This window comes from Ascidia mentula, chromosome 4, assembly GCF_947561715.1.
Source record: "Ascidia mentula chromosome 4, kaAscMent1.1, whole genome shotgun sequence".
NCBI classification, from domain to species: Eukaryota; Metazoa; Chordata; class Ascidiacea; order Phlebobranchia; family Ascidiidae; genus Ascidia; species Ascidia mentula.
In genome coordinates, this window is record NC_138569.1 from 13747220 (window position 1) to 13767006 (window position 19787).

Genomic DNA, 19787 nt, shown 5'->3' on the forward strand with positions numbered 1-19787 from the left:
CAGCTTACCGCGAGATAACTGGCCTATTAAACAAACACGAGAACGCGTCCACAAGCGAGTAGGACCACATTCGATTCATCGCTCGTGGCCCGGCGTTTTATGAGCGTCGTTTTTCCAAAGTGGGCCGAACGCCGATCTGACTTTAATCATAAATTGAAAACACAATGAGGCCCGGCGGAGAGATCATTGAATTAACGCGACTCGGACAGAACGCTGGGTTTTGTATGAAATCCGCTTGAATATGTCGAATATGTGGTGGCATGAAATGTCGCTAGCGTCCGTAAACAATTATGGATCGTTAATTGGAAAATTAAACGTGGTGTGTCCAAATAGAGAACTGGCGACTTGACTTCGAAGGTTGTGACCTACACCACTGTAGATCCAATAACAAGCTTGTTCCATAAAACAAAAGTCGTTCATTTTTTTACCGACAATGATTGAATTATCGTATTCATTCAAAGTGCAGCAGCATATTTTAAAATACCACAATATTACAAAAGCAATACAACTGTTACTGCAATGGAAACATTAAAATGCTGGACATGCGGATTAGTACGGCAATGCGATGCGACATACATGCTGACATAATTTGTGACATACACACACAACATTTTAAATGAGCACGGCATGTAAGAGTATTATAAACGCTAGGGGTATTACATTGTTACTTCGCTTAAATCCATTTTAGATAACACCGCAGTTTTTGAACCAAGAATTGAAAAATAATCCGGCAAATGGCGGTTTGACACAATTTTGACAAAAACTTAATTACTAGGCCATAAACGATACGGACTTTCCAGGAATAAACCAGGGGTTCTCAAAGTAAGCGCCGCGACCCACAATGTAACTTTGGTGTCGCGATGTTTGTTGTCAAATTGTTGTTAGTTGCCAGAGATTTTAGATACCCAAATAAAGTCAACAAGGGTTGCTTTAGATCTGCATGGTATGTTTGGTATAATAGATCTCCTTTTTTTCTTGTGAAATGAGGAAAAGAACAGCGGCTGTCAAGATGAAGCAAAATGCTGCCCACGCTATTCCATATCCCCACCCGAACCAGAAGAACGCGAAGAAGGGAAGGATTTGCAGAAACATGATTGGAAATAGAATAACAGCAACCAAAACTCCGACAGCTGTAGCAACAAGAGAAGTGAAAAATATTGTAATCGAGTCACATCTTCAATTTTGTAAACAGAACAGGAATATTAGATTAAATAATGCCAAAAATAATAATTTCTTTATTTTTTGGAGAACAATTTCATAAAATGAATGTTTACAAAGGGGTTAAAAGTTAGAGAAAGGAAGCTACAATTGAAAATACCTGCTACGATGAGAATAATTGCCGCGATTTTGTATAAGATCCTCCACTCCCGCTTGCAATAAGCGACACAACCCAAGATAAAAGCGATCACCGTTGCAATAAAAGGAATAACAATCAGAGCTTGCACCACAGACACGTATGCTGAAGAACATTAGTAATTTAGTTATTGTAGTAGTTTGCAATTAAGCAATAACCCACCTCCTCGTAATACAGCGTCGCTGCAAGTCCAATCAACTTCGGCACCACCTGTCACACCAGCGGCATCGGGTGGTGGAAGTTTTTCGCACTGTGTCCATAAGCTCATGTAAAACTGGAAGTCCTTCGACTCATCGCTGATCACCCAATCGTTTAGCGCCATCGAAAGTATAAATGCTATTATTCCGCACAGCAAATTTGCTAGCCCAATCAGTTTCAGTGGCCGCAGCCATGATATTTCTATCACGACTTCTTTCGCCATTTTTTGGATACAAACCTACAGTGACACAAAAAAGTGATCATTGAAATATTAAGTTTTCTTTTCGGTCTAAAACCCAACATTTTTTTTATTTATGTGAACGCCAATAACATGATACTGTATATATAACGAAGCTTGAGGTAAATAGCGAATATAAACAGCACACAGTCCCTTGAAACATGTTATTGGAACAACCTTTGTCACAAACCTACATGGCCAAATATTGGACTTATTTCATGTTTTTGTGTCCTGCATCCTATTCTGACAACAATAAAATTTTCATTTCAAGCTTTCCCCCCGTTCGATTAAGCACATCTTTCTTATAACAAATCCAACAATTGTCTAGTTCTCTAAACAGTTACCTCTCTTACAAGCAATATTCGGTAAGCCTACATTAAAATGAACAACGGAAAGAAGTAGGGTACAAACTTTCCAACTGGCAACTCCCAACTGAGTTAATGAGTCGTCCTGCGTTCTACAGTCTGTAAATTACATTAGCACGTCATACTTATTTATAGGCGACAGTTGTTCTTCGCTGAAGATAGAGTTCATGATATTTTGTTTATATTTTATGTCTGCGCTTCTGCTTATACGTGTTACGTGTATAAGCAACATAAAAAGTAGTCAACGTTTCAAAACATAAACACAACATGATGTAAAAACTTATATTTATAATAGCACTGTACTTATTAGTTCCAGTTCAACTGCCAAACTTTACGCTTTGACAAAAATGTCAGCAGGCCTACATTTTCAGGGTTAACTTACACACATTAACGTCTGACAATCTCACCTTTAAACCTGGCGAAATAAAAGACAAACCGTTTCCTGTGCATCTAGTATTAAATACATTAACTCACAAACAAACGTCCAATAATGTTATCAGACATGCACCTTCCCAGTAGGCTGAACAGCGAACTCGATGCGGTTGACTTGCTTGGCGGCTAGAAATCCTCTGACGCCCGAAGCATTGTGACATTACCAAAACACATTCTGCACACTCAGTCAAGCGCAACAACAAGAAAGTACTTGATAATCGTATTTGCCTTGATAAATTATCCTCACTCAATACTTTTGATAACAGCAACTCACGAACACTGCACGTTGGTTTGCTTGCTTTGCAATGTTTGGCTTGCTTTTTACGGTTTGGCTTACAATAGGGTGCCCCAAGTAAATATACCTCTATAGGCTCTATCGCTTCCTACGTCAACATGCTCTGTAATACATGCTTCTGTTTGTTGGGAAATTTTAATAGTCATGTTAACAATGGGCTTCGGAATGCAAAGTGATTGTACCAGTTGATCTAATTCTGGTTAATAACTGTTTAACCGATAGGTAGTTTAGTGACATGTTGTCAACGAAAATGTTTCTATTTTACAAAGCTAACGATTGGTTTTCATCCAGGATCCACAGAGCGTTCTTGGAAATTCGTGTTGTGTAATTGATTATTATCTCTATTTTCTTATTTTGTTTTGCAGTAGGCCTGAAAACATGCGTAATTGTAGCAGCACATTATAGACTTGCTATATGGCAAAGAGACGCATTCTGAAATGAGTGCAACTACAGAAAAACTTAAAGGAGTCCACGTTTTCCCTTACGTCATTAAGAGGTCCACCAGGACAAAAAAACTGAGGATCACTGCCCTGGCAAAAAATATCTTAACAATTGAACACAAACAATTACATTCGCTTTTGTTTCACGAAAGTGTCGCTGTTGACCCACGGACCAGCGTTCATGGACGGACTTCAGATTGTGTGAACCCTGTAACTTTAAATCAAGCAATTATAATCACAACAAATACCTTCATTTACAAGACTTACTCTTGGGCATATTGATGAACCAAATAGATCACAACACGAGTCGGCGGTTTGTGTATCTTATTCTAAAGCGCACTCACAAACAAGACTTCAGGTAAATAATTTTCATGTCAACAATGACACAAATTGAAATAAAAAAGGGATAGTGTAGCTAATACCGTAGCACGACAGATAATATATTCGTAAATGCATGGCTACGCAAAAAATGTATCGTTGCCTGAATGAAAAACATCTTTTTAATCATTGTGAGGTGATTCCAAGAATAACCAATTTTGTCCAGAACAAATAGTGAAAGGACTTCACATTGTTTCAATACATCACAAGTAACCCAACACCTCATGTTAATTGCTACACAGAGACTAGAAGGTTTTTTATAGGTTTATAAAAAAACAGGATGTCACTCGATGGAAATGCGGATTGTTCAAATTCAAACAACAAAAACAGCGGCTTAGCTTGAAAAAATGATGGCTATCAAACAAGCGCAGTGGCACATAATGTTCTGTCAAAACTTGATAACAACTCAGGGCATTAAGTTGAATTCAAATTGGCTCGTGTTTGCTTAGAGGGTATTTGTCCTTGTGCGCCATCACGTGGTCAACCATCTCCTTCTGTTGTTGTTTGAGGTGTTCCGGCAGTTGGTCGTAAACATCGGTGAAGAGTAAAGTCGGGGACGGTTTGTTTCTCTTCTCCGCCAGTTTGAAAGCAGCCATGATCTGTGTATTGTATTTTTAATTCTCTCTTAAACAGCAATCCACCCGCAATTACACTTAAAAATAAACTGTTTCGATATGTGCAGAACCATCCAAGACAAACAAATACATTAAAAGTATGCCAAGAGATATTTATATAAATAATCTGTAAGCGTTTTTAATTACATTTCATTGCTGTTGCCAATAATGTATATATACAATGCAGTTAATAAAAAAAAATTACTGTGTTTCATAACAAGCATTTACCCTTTTCCTCGCATCCTTCCTGAATATTTTGTCTTCTTTCTCTGACCAACAACTTCGTTCGGTAACCATGTAACGAAAGAATCTGGCAATCGGGTCATCGGTGCGTGACCAGTAATCAACTTCATCAACAGAGCGGTATGCAGAACTGTCGTCACTCGTACTGTGATGTCCAATTCTAAAACGCGAATATGTTCTGGCTCAGCAAATTCTAATGTTGAGCCTTACGTAATATGCTAAAAATCCTAAGAACAAACAGAGTTCCCATGTTATGAACACAGGCCTGATGAATGAATACAATATATGTCCAACGTCACATTCTGTACGACTTCATGGCAGCGATCTAGTTGTGCAACCTATGATGTAACTTTCAAAAAAATGCCAGAGTTATGAAATTGCTGACCAAGTTTATGTAACAGTTGTTCGCTACACTGATGATGAACGCAGTACGTTATTTCTTAATACAATGTAGAACTTGCAAACTTCTGTGTGAAATGTTTGGATTAAGGTTCGACATCCCTTCGCCGGGTGCAATTTTGCAAATGATGTCAAAATATTAATGACTTCACTATATGCGCACACCAAAATATGTTGACTGTTTCTGTTTTTTTTTTGTCACCACTGCGTTACGACCGCCTCATTATATGAACTGTCATTTTAAACAAGTCCTTTTTAACGTTTTTCCGTTCGACGCAAGAAAATTCAGAACGTATGGCATATCATTGGAGTATGACATCGTAAACCAATTCGCGTGCCAGGGGTTGCCGACCCGTGGTTAAAAAATTAAGGATCCAAACTACGTAAGTTTATACTAGATTTAAAAAAAAAACATTTCGCTGAAAGTGCAAACCTGTAAGTCATTGCTTCAATGAGAACTGGTCGATTTTCGGCGACCGCGATTTCGCGAGCTTTCATGGTAGCGTTGTAAACAGCTAATGTGTCGTTCCCATCAACTCTTATGGTAAGCATACCATAACCAGACCCACGAGCCGCAATGCCGTCACCCTTGTACTGGTCTCCTACTGGTGTCGATATGGCATAACCATTATTGCGACTGCATCAAATTAATACATGTTAAGGAGGGGTTAGTTAAACCAATACAAAGTCCACACAGGATATGCATTTTGCCAATGGAAGTAAAGTAAAAGGCGGAGAATGATAGAAAGTGTTTATCCTCCTACTACATCATGTTACTAAATAGCCAACACTGTTGGTCAATGAAGGCTTTTGCTCTTTGCAAGTAAACAATATACAAACACCATGATTGGGTCACGAGAATGATTTCAAGTCTTTTGGAATTATTCACATAAAACAGATACACTTTTTCCAGGTTAATAATAGAAAAACACTTAGATACTGACAATAAATATACTTTGCCCATACCGTAGGTGTACAAACAGGATTCTATAAACCGTTTTGTGGCACAAAGTGGTAAGAAAAATATTAGAAAACTTACCAAAAAAACAAACAGGGTGCACTTAGAGTTGCTGCAAAGTTGAAGGCGGCATGCGCATCACCCTCTGATGCTGCACCTTCCCCAAAATAGCAGATTACACATAAGCCAGGATGTGTGCGCTTTAATGCATATGCTGCACCAGATGCCTATGAACATGCAACAAATTCTTACACATTTTGTTTCTTTTTCTTGTACATATCTGTTACTTCAAAAAAAAAACGTTTTTAAAAAGTAAAAAAAAAGAATTTACCTGGGGCATTTGTGTGGCTAGCGGCGAACTAATTGTAACAAAGTTAAGTTTTCGAGATCCATAATGTACTGGCATCTGTTTTCCAGCAGCTGGGTCATTTACGTTTGCATAACACTGATCCATAAATTCTTCCAGTTCAAAGCCCCTCCACATCAAAACACCTGTTTCATACACAACCGTTTCGTTTATTTTTTTAGAGAAAGGAACCTCTCACTAATTTTTTACTAAAATCTTGCAATACCATAATAGTTCATTGAGTGTTTTTTTTACGTATGCATGTATGCAACACACATACATTTAATTAATGTAATCATGTAATTACAAAAAATAAACCTGCTTCTCTGTATTGCCCAAAAACTAGATCTCTGTCATCCAAGGCAGCTGCACTTCCAATGTGGCATCCTTCTTCGCCGTAGTTGGTCATGTAGAAAGAAACTCTGCCTTGTCTCTGAGCATCATACATAACCTGATCCATGATGTTTAACGTCTTCATAGCTTGGTACATCCGAACTAGCGTGTCATCACTGAGCTAAAATTACCACATATGACAACAAGGAAGAAAATTTGATCACAGTGACCATAACTGCACAAATTGTGACAACATCTCAATATATACCTGGGGATCTTGGGATGTATCTATAATTTTTCCAGCATTATCATAAACACGATAAATAGGTATTGTATCTTCAATCTTTGGTTCAAGAAATTCCAGTTTTGTCACAAAATTGCGGTTTGGTTCAAATGGTTCACCATCAGCATCAACTGAAGCACCGCTGCTCAGCTACAAAGGCAATAGACTAAACCTTTTCATGTTTAAAAAAATAAAACTTACCATGCGAATGTGGTTGACTGCTTTACATGTTACTTGGACTTTGGAATTGACAAGTCTGTGAGAAGTTTGTCTAATACCAAACCTTAAAATTTTATTCAGATACATAGTTGCCCAAACTAAAGATATAACACGCTAAAGATGATACAATAAACACATTACCGGAAGAATAGTAAAATGAAAAGCAAATCACATGGTAAAACCGAATTCTTTGCAATGATATGAGTTTTGCAACACGCCAGTGATTAATACATACTTAACGCATGACCAATCATGCCTAAAATAATAAGAACAATGACATTTACGAATACGGCAACGCCTCCGAGTTTGCCGAGTCTTTACTTCGATTATGAAACAGCAATGTTGATGGTTCACGAAGCAAACATAAGGATACCTGGCCATGTAAGCAAGTTAGCATCCCCAAATCAGCAATATTTTCTAGGTTACTCAATTATTCAAAGGTCTTCTAAAACAAAAACCTAAAAAATGGCATAAATTGAGGTGCATATTCATCCGGATCACTTTGGATTGGGTATATGTGTGTCGCGTATCAAGTTCGACTTTCACAATAATATATATAAGCATTGGAGCCAATAATAATGAAACGTTATAGGTTAAAACAGTGGACACCTGTCTGCAGCTCACCGAATTTCACAATAATATTTCGACAGGGTTTCTTTCTCAACATGTGTGCCGTGGCACACTGTTGTTTAGGTCAAAACCCATTGTCAGTTTTCACAATCACTATTGTAATTCAGTTTTTTATCCAAAAAACTGATTATGAACGAACAACGTTCGGAACCGAACGCTAGTGGATAAGGAACTGCAGAGGCCTTTCGGACATTCAGTACGAATTTTGTTCAGGCACACAAGCCAATACTTGCATTTAGCCTAATTCTGTTTAAAATTGACTGTCTAACTTACTGACTGAAAAACTTAATTGCGCAAACAAAGAGATTCAAGTGCGACGTGACCCAAGTAAATTTAAGAACCACCAGCTTATAAGGTCACAAAACTTTTTTACAAAAACATACTTTAGCGCAAACATGTTCAATTACCAAACCTGTATAAGAACACTGATCAGACCATATCGTAAAAATGAACTAACTGGTCAAAAATTTCGCTGTTTAACATGCATATGTACGATAAAAACAGTTTTGTTGGTAAGCAATCTCGAAATGGGAGATTTGTCCATAACTGTACACTGCGCCAATACATATGTGATGACCTTAGAATTGACAAACAGCTAAATCTCGTTTCTAAGAAAATAGCTTATTTTTAACCTCCCTGTACAAAATCGTTTGAAGCAAACGTAAAAAATAGATGAGAATGTAGTCAAATAAGGATGCATTTTTATTCTGGTTTGTTTTCGGCAACTTTCGATAAAGTTTGCACAGTCGAAGAAAATCTGTACAAGTTGAAAGAGTGGCAGGTAGACAGACACGCTATAAGGAGCAAAACAAAATAGAACGACGACGAACTTATTCGAAAAAGCACAGTTTTTGGACAAATAGCGCAGCATTACGGTTTGTACATCGAAAGCAAACGAAACATACAATGGCAGAGCGGCATGAGATCTTATATACAAGTACGCTAAACAAGCAATAATCGAGAAAACATCACATATAGATGATGAAAAGTGATTATCGTTTGTAATGTGATTGTTCGGAGAATTTTTGTCACGAAATGAAAATGCATCCGCTTCATGTTAGTTGCCTCCACGATGAATTATTTATTTGTGCAGTCCATTTGCGAAGGGGCGTACGCACGTTAGTACGGCTGTGTAACGTGGTTACTGCGACCATCCTGACACGCAATTAACATCCGATGGTGATCTATTTAACTTTTGACAACTGAGGTAGGCTATTGTAAGTTGCTGCGCTGTAACGGGTAGAAGCTTAGAAAAAAGCATATAGGCCTGGATAATGATCAGTGGCACCACAAATGCCCTTACTGTAACAGTAAGCACATATGCTTTGCAAACAACATCTAACATAAACTTATCGTTCATAGAGTAATCCAATGTTGCGAAACAACAAGGAAAATCGATGAAATTGACAGCAGTGGAAAATGGGAAGTTTACACTGTTAGGTACGCATGAATCTGACGGGTTCAACGCTCTTCCAATCACGTTTTTCTCTCGTCCTTGTCAAGGTATTTAGCGGGAGCACCTCTAATCGGTCAATAGCGGTCGGGGATTTTAATTTACAATCGCCCAGGGGATGGCTGTTCGTACGTATATATCGATCGCATCGAAAAAAAAACAGATCGTGTTGGTCTGTGTTCTTTGGATCACGTCGTAGAGGTACGTTTTGCGTAATCAACGGCAAGTGAGCCGGGCGGGGGCAGACACTTAAGTACCCGTCGGCACTTGACGTCGTATATCCTGCGGCTGAAGAAGAGGTTGCTGTCGTCCACTGGTGATTCGCCGGGAAGACTCCTACGCGCGTTTGACCGTTTGTCGGGCAAAGGAGGGACCTCACGCCGTCGATCGTACTTTTTCCACGCCTTATCACGACGCATCCGCGCTTGAACCCTAAAAGTAGTTGGATAGGGAACAAGTTAATCGATAATCCTGGGCGTACGAATCCAGTTCGCCTAATCCAGCCACGATTGCTAATATGATGGCATCAGCACGCACGCTATTGAAAGCTGTAGGAATTTTCAATATTGTGTGAACCCATTTCACAAACGCAGACCTATGTTAGTTCACACATTGGGAGCAATTTTCTTGAACTTTTCAAGCGGTATTCTTTTTGCAAGGTCACAATTAGAAAATAGCAACACTGTGTATCCTCCATTCAATCAGATAGCTTACGTTAAAACCCGATTGGCCTAATTTATTATATGGCGACTCCTAATAGTGACAAGTGACAAGGTGTGTTGGCACAACCATGTAAGCACCCAATCTTCTGTACGTCACGTCTGCAAAGCCTAAAAACCGAGGGGAAATCACGACCTGTGGTATGAAAATAGACCGTCTCTGTGCCCCACAATAACAAGTCTATCCCAAGAGGTCGTACTTGGGCGCCATAATGAGCGTGCCTTTGGCATGGACTGGTCAATTATCTCACCGCCACTTGAAAGTGAGTTGTAAACGTTAATACAAAACAGGACGGCGTCAAAACAGCCGTGGTGGACACTAATATGATTCTTCAACATGACCGCTTATGGGAATGTGAGTGGGTACATTCATACCATTCTCGATGTCACGTTTTGTAAACTGTTAGCGCCTTGCCAACATTTTGGTGTTTAATTGAACGTCGTGTTTCTTAGGGTCGGCAAAGCGATAATGACAAACTGCATCGCATTGACTGCTTTCTGGTACCCCACAAAAAATATTCGCCGTAAAAAGGTTGCATCCAAGAGTAACAACACTAAAATGTCACGTCGAGGGCATGTGACTTCCAGATTGAGACCATACAACAATTACCTGCAGTATTCTGAATAGCTTAACACATGACATCGATCCTCCACGCAGGCCACACTAATCTCATCTTGATGACGTGACACGAATAACTCGTCATCGCAAAGGTTGACAGCCTGCACCCGGGGATCCTCGGTGTGTTCCGGCCTTAAATGGAAAACAGTTAAAAACCAACACAGTAAGCCACACCGTATGGGCGAAGAACTTGGTCCTTTGCAACACTGACACGAATACTGTCAACGAGGAAATCAAAGCGAATGATTTTCTGTACTAAAAAAACAACCCGCAAATAGAAGCAAGCCATATCTTTATAAAGTCGATTTTGCAGGAGAAAGGCTCCATACAATCATTGTTTGCTAAGTTTAGATCTAAATAATGTCAATTTCACGGACTAATAACGTTGAAACCTGTGGCTAATTTTAACACTACGATATATAACGAAGCGAGATTTTTCGACAAAAAAGACAGAAACAATTTGAGTTGATGTTGAAATAACAAGCACATTATTTACACGACAACACAAATTACATGACGATAAGCAAGTTTAAAATCTTTACCTGTAATACCAAAGTAGACTCATGGTCATGTCGCCTGTGTGTGGCTTCTCCCATAAGCCGGTTACTTTTGCTACGTATGGCAGTTCGTCGTCGCCGCCCGCACAAAGAAACACGCAGTCTCGAACCATCACTACCGCCAGGCCATCCTTATCGTACCGAGTCATAGCGGGGAAACAACGCCGACGAACGTACTTCCCGTTTTCCTGTTGGAACATTATCCGCGTTATACTCTGTCATCGTGCATGAACAGTTATGCAATATAGGGCTTTTACATGCATTTTGGCAAGTACAATTGTTGTCTCCGCATTACATCCCGCTTAAACTTATATATAGTGCCTTTTTGACATATTAGGACCAAAAAAAATAACTGTCTTACAAATTAAAATGTTCTGTAGTTTCACAGCACTACATCATATCAAGTTGCTTAGTTTTCACAAAACTCTGTGACGCTTTTAAAATAGAAGCAACCGTATTATGTTATCACGTGCTGCAAGTCACGTGGCTTGACGTGGCAATAAGCCAGCATACACTTAAGGTTAATTTGACCTGGTAATCAGCTGATTGGAAGCGCCTAAAAATCGCAACACATTGAATAAAAAATGGCCTTTGTGATGGCATTGGAGAGTCTTGAATGGAATGTTTAATCGTATTAGAACCACGGTAGGCAATGGTTTTAGAACAGAGACTGCAACTTAAAAATCGATACATTTTGCCACGAGCAACGATGTCATGTGAGGTAAGTTAGAGGCGTCCAAGTTGGCACAAGTCTTTTCGATCGTCTATTTATTTACAAGGAACAACTTGTTTATTTAATCTGCATCATGGAAGGCAGTAATTATCCTATATTGCAAGGAAGCCCGAGGCTACAGTTCTCGCGACGTACAACATTGATCGTGCGCACAAATGTACTTGGGGAATGCTATACCCTAGCATGAATGTAACACCGGGTGATAAAATACTGACCACGCTGTACACTAGGCCAAAATACGGTTTTCCAGTCCATGTCCAGCCGTTATTTTGGGGATTCAGCAAAGGTCTCTCTTCGTCCGAGTCCATTCTGACAAGAAGTGGCTTTTGCGTATCGAGCTTTCGTTTATTTTCTCTCATAGCAGCATCAGCTAACATGCGTCGTTGCTGCAGAGAAAAGCCGTAAGTTGTAAAGTTTACCAAACTGCCAGCGATACAACTGTAGGGGAGGCTCGATCGACCGTAGAGTCGACGAAGCCCAGGCAATATTTGCACGAAGTAAACAAAATTGGGTGGGATATCTCTCGCAACTTACAGCTATGGTTTTGCGAAATGCGACCGGAAGCCTAACAACCCGACCAGTTGATGAATCACCATCGCAACGCAGCAGAAGGGAGTGCTTACTACGTCACTTGACAGTGCACGGCAATGCAGCGGACTGCAATCCCGACCAGTGCCAATAAACGACATCCAATGAGTAACGGCACAGCGCATTTTCGTATAATTGCGAATTAACCGGCACAAGACCAAAGTGACAACGCACTGTTCAGGATATTCGATGCAGCGCAGCATATGGCCTACATTAAATGTACTTATACCTCTGCCTTGTACTCTTCATATTCAGGGGTCCCAGGCGGGGGAACGGCCTTCTGCCTCAGGTTAATATGCGCGCGATTACACGTGTGACGTGCATCACGATGTACATCGTCAACGTCGGGAGAAGAGCAAGCATATTCTGTCAATAAAAAACCATTGTTATCCAATGTACATCATAGCCAACGAAGCCTAAATCGCAGTTTCAATGTGTTTACCTGGCGATGGGCAATTGGTTTCTTGTTTTACACGCGCAGAATGGCCTTTCTTGTGAAGCAAGTTGCCAGTTACATTACGTCCACATTCGGGTTTTTTGGCGCCTTTTAATCCATATGTCGCCGGCTTTCCGCGATAAAAGTCTTTCGGTTTGTCCACTCTTACGTTTCCAGTTACTTGGGCAACAGAAACCCGAACGTCAGTCCTGGGAAGTGGAACCGATACAGTGCACGTCATCACCGATTTCCCTCCACCCTTCACCCTTCCAGGCGCGAAAATTTGCTTACTGCTACTTGGGATTGTTGTCTCTCCCATTTTTAGGTTTAGCGGTTCGTCTTGCGCAGACTGCCCGAAGAGGGGATTGCCAAGCTGCTTTATACCACCCTTACGTCCTGGTGCTCTTGAAAGACTTGGAAGCAAAATGGTATTGGGTTTCAAAGAAACCATTTCAACATTTGAATTTTGCCAAGCACTTCTATTTGTATTCATGCCTGTGGCTGACACAGACTTGTTTAATCCAAAACAGTTCATTAATTCTGAAGAGTTTTTGAAAGTAAAAACCGGCAAGCTTCCAACCTCAGTGGTGGCAGCGGACCCTTGGTTGGTTTTGAGTGATACTGGTAGGAGTAATATAGGGCTTGCATGTTGCACAATATTCTGGCCTTGAGGCCGAACAACTCTTGGTGCACAAGATTTCGTTTGAACTAAAGGTTTTACAGAAGCAGTCAACTTTTTTTTATGGGGCTTTTCCACAGCATGAGAATGAAGAGGTTTAGCTGCTGGAAAGAGGCAACCACTGTAACCATTGCTGTTCATCTTTTGCTTTTTGCCACCTTTGTGTTCAGAGCTAGTCTGACCAGCAACACGCTTTTGGCATTTCTTTTCATTTCCATTTTCGGCTTCCTTTTCCAAAGATGGTTCTTTCTTAAATCTTTACAATACAATAAATATAAGTTACATAAGAAAAAATCTAATCACTTTTTTCAAACATTAAATATATATGTATACATTTTGTGCGGTTAATCCATGTTAATTTTCAGGACAACTTACTTTGTTACAGATTTTGCATCGTCTTCAATTTGTATATTCCACAGTAATTGGGCAGTTAAGCTTGCTGCTCTGCGACTTCTACGGGCAGGTTGCACTGGTTCCTTTTCGACTATACTCATTCTCTACAAGTTACACGAACTGTAGCTAAAAATGCCAACAACAATATGGTGATCATCATTTGAATGTTGGTTATTTGTCTTCACACAAGCAGCCATTTCCTCAATTGAGGAATATATTTCATCAAATAGAAACCACAAACCACATATAAAACACAGTATACATGAGAAATATCTGGTGCCCAAAGTCACTGCACTTCAATACACATTTTACAGTAATTTGCCCATACAATAGATGTACTGAGCAGTCTAACCAAAAAGGGATTATCAGTTCATGATATATGCATGCCATCTATCCACATTTAAACAACTCTGCTTTTGAATTGAAAACAAAAGATTTCATTTTGCAGCGATTTTGTTTAAGTTTGCTGTTTTTTAATGCCACTCTGCAAGGGCGCCAGGAAGTTGTATGAAACCAGTAGCTTCCGGCACGACCTTACCACATTAACCGTCTGCCGACAGTCCAAACTTAGCACCTTTTGACGTGACTTGAAATGTTGAAGAATGTAGAGACCAAACCACTCCTAACATGAGGTAGATTCTGTTGTCGGTTACATACATCACGTAGATATCAACACTTCGTTTTTACCACCAGGGGTAAACATCGTTGAACGGCATACTAAAATTGCGTATCGACACTCGGTGCATACGTCGTAGCTTGTCTTAGATACAAAATTTTAACTGTTTTACAATTCTACACACTTTCAACAATGGAACTGTCTTTGCCAAACAAGGAAAACCGACAAGATCGTTTATTTCCTGCTCACTGACATGCTAACGTCCTAATTTGTCAAACCACACTGTACAGCGGTTGGCATTAAGCGTGTATATACATAGTTTGGACTTTTTCGAATCGATTCATAATTTTGTGTTGAAAATCTTACTGCACAATATATCTCAAAAACAGACCACAAAAGTGACAAAAAGTTGCGCAATCTCTGTTCTCAAAAAATCACTGATGATTGTTGGCAATAGGACGTCACGACGAAACATGTTTGGCGTGCTTCCTGTTACTACTTGAAAAGTAATTTCCACACGAAGGTAAGGCGTCTGCATGTGTGTTTTTGCATGCGAATGAGTGGCACCGAGGATTTTAAATATTTATCAGCAGATTTCTACAACGGTGCAACAAAAGCCCATTTTAAAGAGAATGCAATCGCAAGGTAACTAGAGAAAATGTGCTTGGTAAAGTCACACGAGTTCACTTGTACAAGCGCCAAATATTGCATTCTGACGGAAAAGAATAAACTAGGGTATGAAAAGCATTTGGATAAAGCAGGTTCTCGTGTTATAAAGCTGGTCGACGATCGCGAATGGCATGGATGACACAAATGCTGCATAACAAAACACTGTACATATTTTCTCTTCTCATGAACTTTACGCAAGTTGGATGTAATGGACTAATATATGTAAAAAACCTGCAATAACATGTGGTCATACGTCGCAGAAAACTAACCTTGTTACAGAATAAACACATAGCATAGCCTACACTGCGTAGGGTAACAACGAAACGCTTGTACGTAACAAATAGATATTTATGCGATTTCAAATGATGTCCTTTAACTAGGTCTCATACAAACTGAGTATATTTCTCTAAAACTTGCTCAAACAACAACTCAACTATATTTTAGAAACAGCAAATAACATAGCACAGAATTCAAGCAGTGCTTTCGCTAGCATTTTAAACGCTAACTATGGCATTTATCAACATCATTTCTTGAGTGCAACCATACGCTCCTTTTGAGGAACATCGAAAAACGTCCCAGCCACTCTGCGCCAACCCGCCAAACTCGCCTTTAAATTGTGATCAGACTGAACAGTGCAAACGGCTGAAAACAATGAGGGCTAACGTCACGAGCTTCTGAAAAAGGCAACTACCACGATGCGGTTGAGCGAGTGCGATGTGACCGGCCATTTTGCATAGCAGGCGAAATGAATCGCGTCATGAAAGTTTGCGAGACGTACGTTACCCACGACACGTTATGTTTTACTTTGCCAACCTTATTTGAAAAATGTATTAGGATAATACCTTTATAAAACCCAGTAGAAACGCATCAACAGAACAACATTAACCGCTATAATATGTCCTTTGGTTTGATATTTTCAAAGGTACAGTTTAAAATTATTTATATTTGTTCTGACAAAAAATATTTATACTGTTTTTAAATTGTTCAAAACAGGCGAATTTACAATATGTAATCAAGGACTTCGACAATTAGTAATCAGCACCTTTTTCCACTGAGCCGCACATTTTTACGGTGACGCGGCGCAACTAAGAGTTTGAATACTGACTCCCATCTGTTAACCAGTTAATATAACCTGTCTCCCTACAGGTAGTGATTTTTAATTCACAAACATGCTTACCTGCCAAGACAATGTCGCTGATTTGTATTAGTTAAACATGATACATGAACATGATTGGGGATGGGCGCTGGATTCATTAAACTTTAACAGTCAAATATAAGTATTTTCTGTGACGCAAATGTATGCAGGAATGTGTACATTTATTTAAAATCGAAGCAAACAGAATATTTGAAATGTTTTATGTTGGCAATGTTAGCAAGGTTTCTTATTCTGAAAACATGTCTTAATTTCTGACTGATCTATGATTGGCAAGACACCTCTGTCTCGTATTCACTTTGGTATTTTTTCATAATCGTTGCAAAAGACTAATGTTAATCCACGAACTTACCCTTTCGGGCTACATAAGAATACAATGCACATATTTGTAGTTTAAATTGTTTTAGAAATGTAGGTAGGCTATAAGTGCCCTTTTCCACACCTAACTTTCATTAAACACACAAACAAACACATTTGCTTAACTTTCAGAATAATGCCTTAAACTTTAAAACAACTTAATGTTTCATTAATACAAAACATATAGAAAATAGTTGGTGCATGTTTGTTCATTCTCCACACCCAAATGTCGCAAGAAGGGCGTGACGTGTCCAGATCACGTGCGTCGGTGGTGTGGTATGGCGCAACTTACATCTGCTGACTTCGATCGATTACGACTTATCGTCTGATTGGGTCATTTCAATATCCGATACACCATGAACAATTGCGCCGTAAGAAACAAATGTATCTATAACACAGGTTTCTCGACTAAATTTTTTGCCAAGCATTAAGCAACGTATTTATTGTAGTCTTATTACAAGGCTTCGATAGGATTTTCAGTCGAAGATTGTAACGTCCAACTAAATCCACATCGAGACCTTTTATGCCCATACCACTGAAAAGCTGATACTGCGGAAGTATATAGCTGACGTCATAGTTCACCATACCAGCTCTTGCGTTGCTGTGAGTGGGGCATGGAGAATTTAACAAAAGATCGATCTGACGTCTTGTCGAACTAAAATTTTAGGTGGCAGCTGGGGACAAATACAACTTGGTAAATGTTTCAGAAAACTGTATTTCAAATGGAATAAAAGCACGCGTTAAGCTGTAAAGAAGGGCAATATAAACATACTGGTATTGAAAGATGTAGTAAAGTATCGTAGAAACTAAACTGGCTGTCGATTCGTACACCGTATATGGCGCGAGCACTATTTCTGTAGTTCAAGATGTGTATTATGGTGTGTGTGGCGCAATATTTTTTTTAATATGTAGCATAATATCTACAGCTATATATTTTTATTGTCTTGAACTGCAATATACACAGCAATGCTGCCTGTGTGTTGAACGAAGCAAATATTGTGAATGTCGAACAATATAACATTATACCTAAAAGAACTATGCTTTGCAGAATTTCAATGCTTTTTGTGCAATCGTTTTTGTTCAGTCGAAACTTTAACGAACTCTTTTACAGACGAAGAACACGTTTGCTGAGATTAACTTGGTGGGTGTGTAGGGGCCAACATTGAAGTCAGTAGCTGAAGACAAATTTGAAATAAATTGTTTTTAACCTGTATTCATACTTAACTAACATACTTCGTGTCGACGACAATAAATCGATTCATTTGCACGTAACTGAGTGGTAGGTTTTGCACAAAACATATTAAAACGTGTCAAAGCTATAATACAACATGACGTGGGCTTTTGCTGAAAAGCGATGCACATACACAGTGGTATTAGCTCCACGCAACAGTGTTGCGTTCCTCTCTGCGATAAAGTCTGGTTTTAAGTGTAGCAGTGATTTCTATTTGGCCCGTTGGAACTCTTTGGAAGAACAGCTGGATTTAACAGCTGGATGATAAAAACTTTTATGAAGCCATTACAAATATTTTCAGTATTGCAAAATAGGGTTCAATTTTTAGAAAAATAATTTAGAATGGAAACATCTTCAACATTAAAAACACCTTGGGCAATTTATTACTGCCAAAGAAGCCTACAACTTTGCATGAAGGAAAAGACAAGATTATTTGTAATAATACATTACAACCTGATGGTTTCAACAAAAAGAAAGGCAGATAATTGTCAAAATGTTGAAAGATTTGTCAAGTGTAAAAATTCGTGGTTCAATCCAACCATGATACGTAGAACAAAGATAACGGAGAATAATGTTGTCAAAGCCAAATGACCGGTCATGCAGACACGTTTGAATGATTTGATCAAATCAAGCCCTGCGCTTGAAAGGGTCCCGCAGTTTACCATGAAGACGACAATTCTCGAGACAATTCTATTTTGTTTTCTTTCGTTGCGCTATTCTTTTTTCTTTGAAAAACAGACCGCGCATTTTTAGTCTAAAGGAGCCGTGCATTTCCAAGGCCCTGTTAAAATTGTCACGCGGTAAATATTAGCTTCTGTAGGTATTAGAGTATTAGACAAACACATTCACCCAGACTATTTGATTGTTTTTGTTTATTTCGATGTTTGATTTCTCCGGTTTTCACGTTGGTTTCACGGTGTTGTTTCTGTTTGGATTAACGCTTGCGTTTTCCTCCACGCTTCTTGCCCTTCTTGCTCTTTCGGCGTTTGACTCTCTTGCTGCGTCGTCGCTTGGGTGATTTTTTGCGCTGGACGCGTCGGCGTGCTTTCTTTCCCTTCTTGGACTTCTTTGCCTTCTTTCTCTTCTTCTTTCCCTTCTTAGATTTCTTTGACTTCTTCTTCTTTCCCTTCTTGGACTTCTTGCCCTTCTTTCCCTTTCGTTTGCGCCTCTTTCCAGCTTTTTTGGCTCCACGTCTTCGTCGTCGCTTCTTTGCTTTAAGGCCGCGGCCTTTGCCGGTCAATTTAAACATTCCCCGTTTGTTCCTGTAGACCATGCCTGAGCGAATCATGCGCTTGATGGCACGTCCAACAGCTCTGATGCAGTTGGTTTTCTTGACATTGTTGTGAGCGCAAATGTAACGGATAATTGCCTTCCTCGAGGAGCCTTGCTTAGATTTTAGGGACATAATAGCACGCTTTACCATAACGTTGTAAGCGGCATGGCGTTTAGCTCGTCGACCTGATGGTTCAGGGACGGCTACGCTCTCCTCCGAGGTAGCAGGCGTCATATCTTCAGATTCCGTCATTTTTACAAAAAACACAACTTACTACTGCCACATTGCGGATAAAATGCAATATTTGTAATATGTTTACGGACCTAGGCGAAACGCCGTTTTGTTTGATAACAATGATACTGTGGGTGTGATTGTTGTATAATAAAGTATGAATTTCTTACGTTATACCATAGTATACTAACGCTAATAGTTTTACCAACACAACAAACCGGTCGGATACTACTTGGTATGTGTTCTTCTACTTGAATTTGAATATATATTCTTCTATTTCATTATGGAGTGATCTTATGTCAATGCGCAATCGGAGGTGGTTGTTTTGATTAGTGCATATATATACGATATCGCG

At 39.4% G+C, this 19787-nt stretch overlaps 4 protein-coding genes across 4 annotated transcripts; all 4 read right to left on the reverse strand.

Annotated features, from left to right (window-relative positions):
- Positions 1-393: 393 nt before the first annotated feature.
- On the reverse strand, positions 394-1786 carry LOC145898877 (transmembrane protein 47-like). Its single transcript, XM_082987521.1, has 3 exons — positions 1517-1786; positions 1319-1459; positions 394-1130 (listed from the first exon to the last, which is right to left on the reverse strand). The coding sequence occupies exons 1-3, from the start codon at positions 1773-1775 to the stop codon at positions 931-933; spliced, it is 600 nt and encodes a 199-aa protein (XP_082843647.1). The 5' UTR covers positions 1776-1786; the 3' UTR covers positions 394-930.
- Positions 1787-3629: 1843 nt separating this feature from the next.
- Positions 3630-7205, reverse strand: LOC145897430 (2-oxoisovalerate dehydrogenase subunit alpha, mitochondrial-like). Its single transcript, XM_082985721.1, has 8 exons — positions 7078-7205; positions 6862-7026; positions 6579-6774; positions 6246-6406; positions 5996-6141; positions 5390-5593; positions 4543-4717; positions 3630-4299 (listed from the first exon to the last, which is right to left on the reverse strand). Exons 1-8 carry the CDS (start codon positions 7180-7182, stop codon positions 4126-4128), a joined length of 1326 nt encoding a protein of 441 aa, XP_082841847.1. The 5' UTR covers positions 7183-7205; the 3' UTR covers positions 3630-4125.
- Positions 7206-8415: 1210 nt separating this feature from the next.
- LOC145897825 (uncharacterized) lies at positions 8416-14023 on the reverse strand. Its single transcript, XM_082986274.1, has 7 exons — positions 13885-14023; positions 12837-13765; positions 12624-12760; positions 12022-12192; positions 11059-11261; positions 10508-10648; positions 8416-9610 (listed from the first exon to the last, which is right to left on the reverse strand). Exons 1-7 carry the CDS (start codon positions 14001-14003, stop codon positions 9367-9369), a joined length of 1944 nt encoding a protein of 647 aa, XP_082842400.1. The 5' UTR covers positions 14004-14023; the 3' UTR covers positions 8416-9366.
- A 4771-nt stretch (positions 14024-18794) lies between these two features.
- Positions 18795-19465, reverse strand: LOC145898983 (uncharacterized). The gene has a single exon (XM_082987685.1). The coding sequence runs from the start codon at positions 19451-19453 to the stop codon at positions 18863-18865; it is 591 nt and encodes a 196-aa protein (XP_082843811.1). The 5' UTR covers positions 19454-19465; the 3' UTR covers positions 18795-18862.
- Positions 19466-19787: the final 322 nt, after the last annotated feature.

Bases quoted from the DNA above. Each gene is read 5' to 3' on its own strand.
- LOC145897430 (XM_082985721.1), bottom strand. From the start codon at position 7,182: ATGTATCTGAATAAAATTTTAAGGTTTGGTATTAGACAAACTTCTCAC. The intron at 7,027-7,077 runs GTAAGTTTTATT...TTGCCTTTGTAG, and splicing joins CAGTCAACCACATTCGCATG to CTGAGCAGCGGTGCTTCAGT. The intron at 6,775-6,861 runs GTATATATTGAG...TGGTAATTTTAG, and splicing joins ATACATCCCAAGATCCCCAG to CTCAGTGATGACACGCTAGT.
- LOC145897825 (XM_082986274.1), bottom strand. From the start codon at position 14,003: ATGAGTATAGTCGAAAAGGAACCAGTGCAACCTGCCCGTAGAAGTCGC. The intron at 11,262-12,021 runs GTCAGTATTTTA...ATGTTCCAACAG, and splicing joins TTGGCCTAGTGTACAGCGTG to GAAAACGGGAAGTACGTTCG. The intron at 9,611-10,507 runs GTAATTGTTGTA...AACTACTTTTAG, and splicing joins AGCTATTCAGAATACTGCAG to GGTTCAAGCGCGGATGCGTC.
- LOC145898877 (XM_082987521.1), bottom strand. From the start codon at position 1,775: ATGGCGAAAGAAGTCGTGATAGAAATATCATGGCTGCGGCCACTGAAA. The intron at 1,460-1,516 runs GTGGGTTATTGC...AATGTTCTTCAG, and splicing joins CGACGCTGTATTACGAGGAG to CATACGTGTCTGTGGTGCAA. The intron at 1,131-1,318 runs GTATTTTCAATT...TTGTTGCTACAG, and splicing joins AATTATTCTCATCGTAGCAG to CTGTCGGAGTTTTGGTTGCT.
- LOC145898983 (XM_082987685.1), bottom strand. From the start codon at position 19,453: ATGACGGAATCTGAAGATATGACGCCTGCTACCTCGGAGGAGAGCGTA.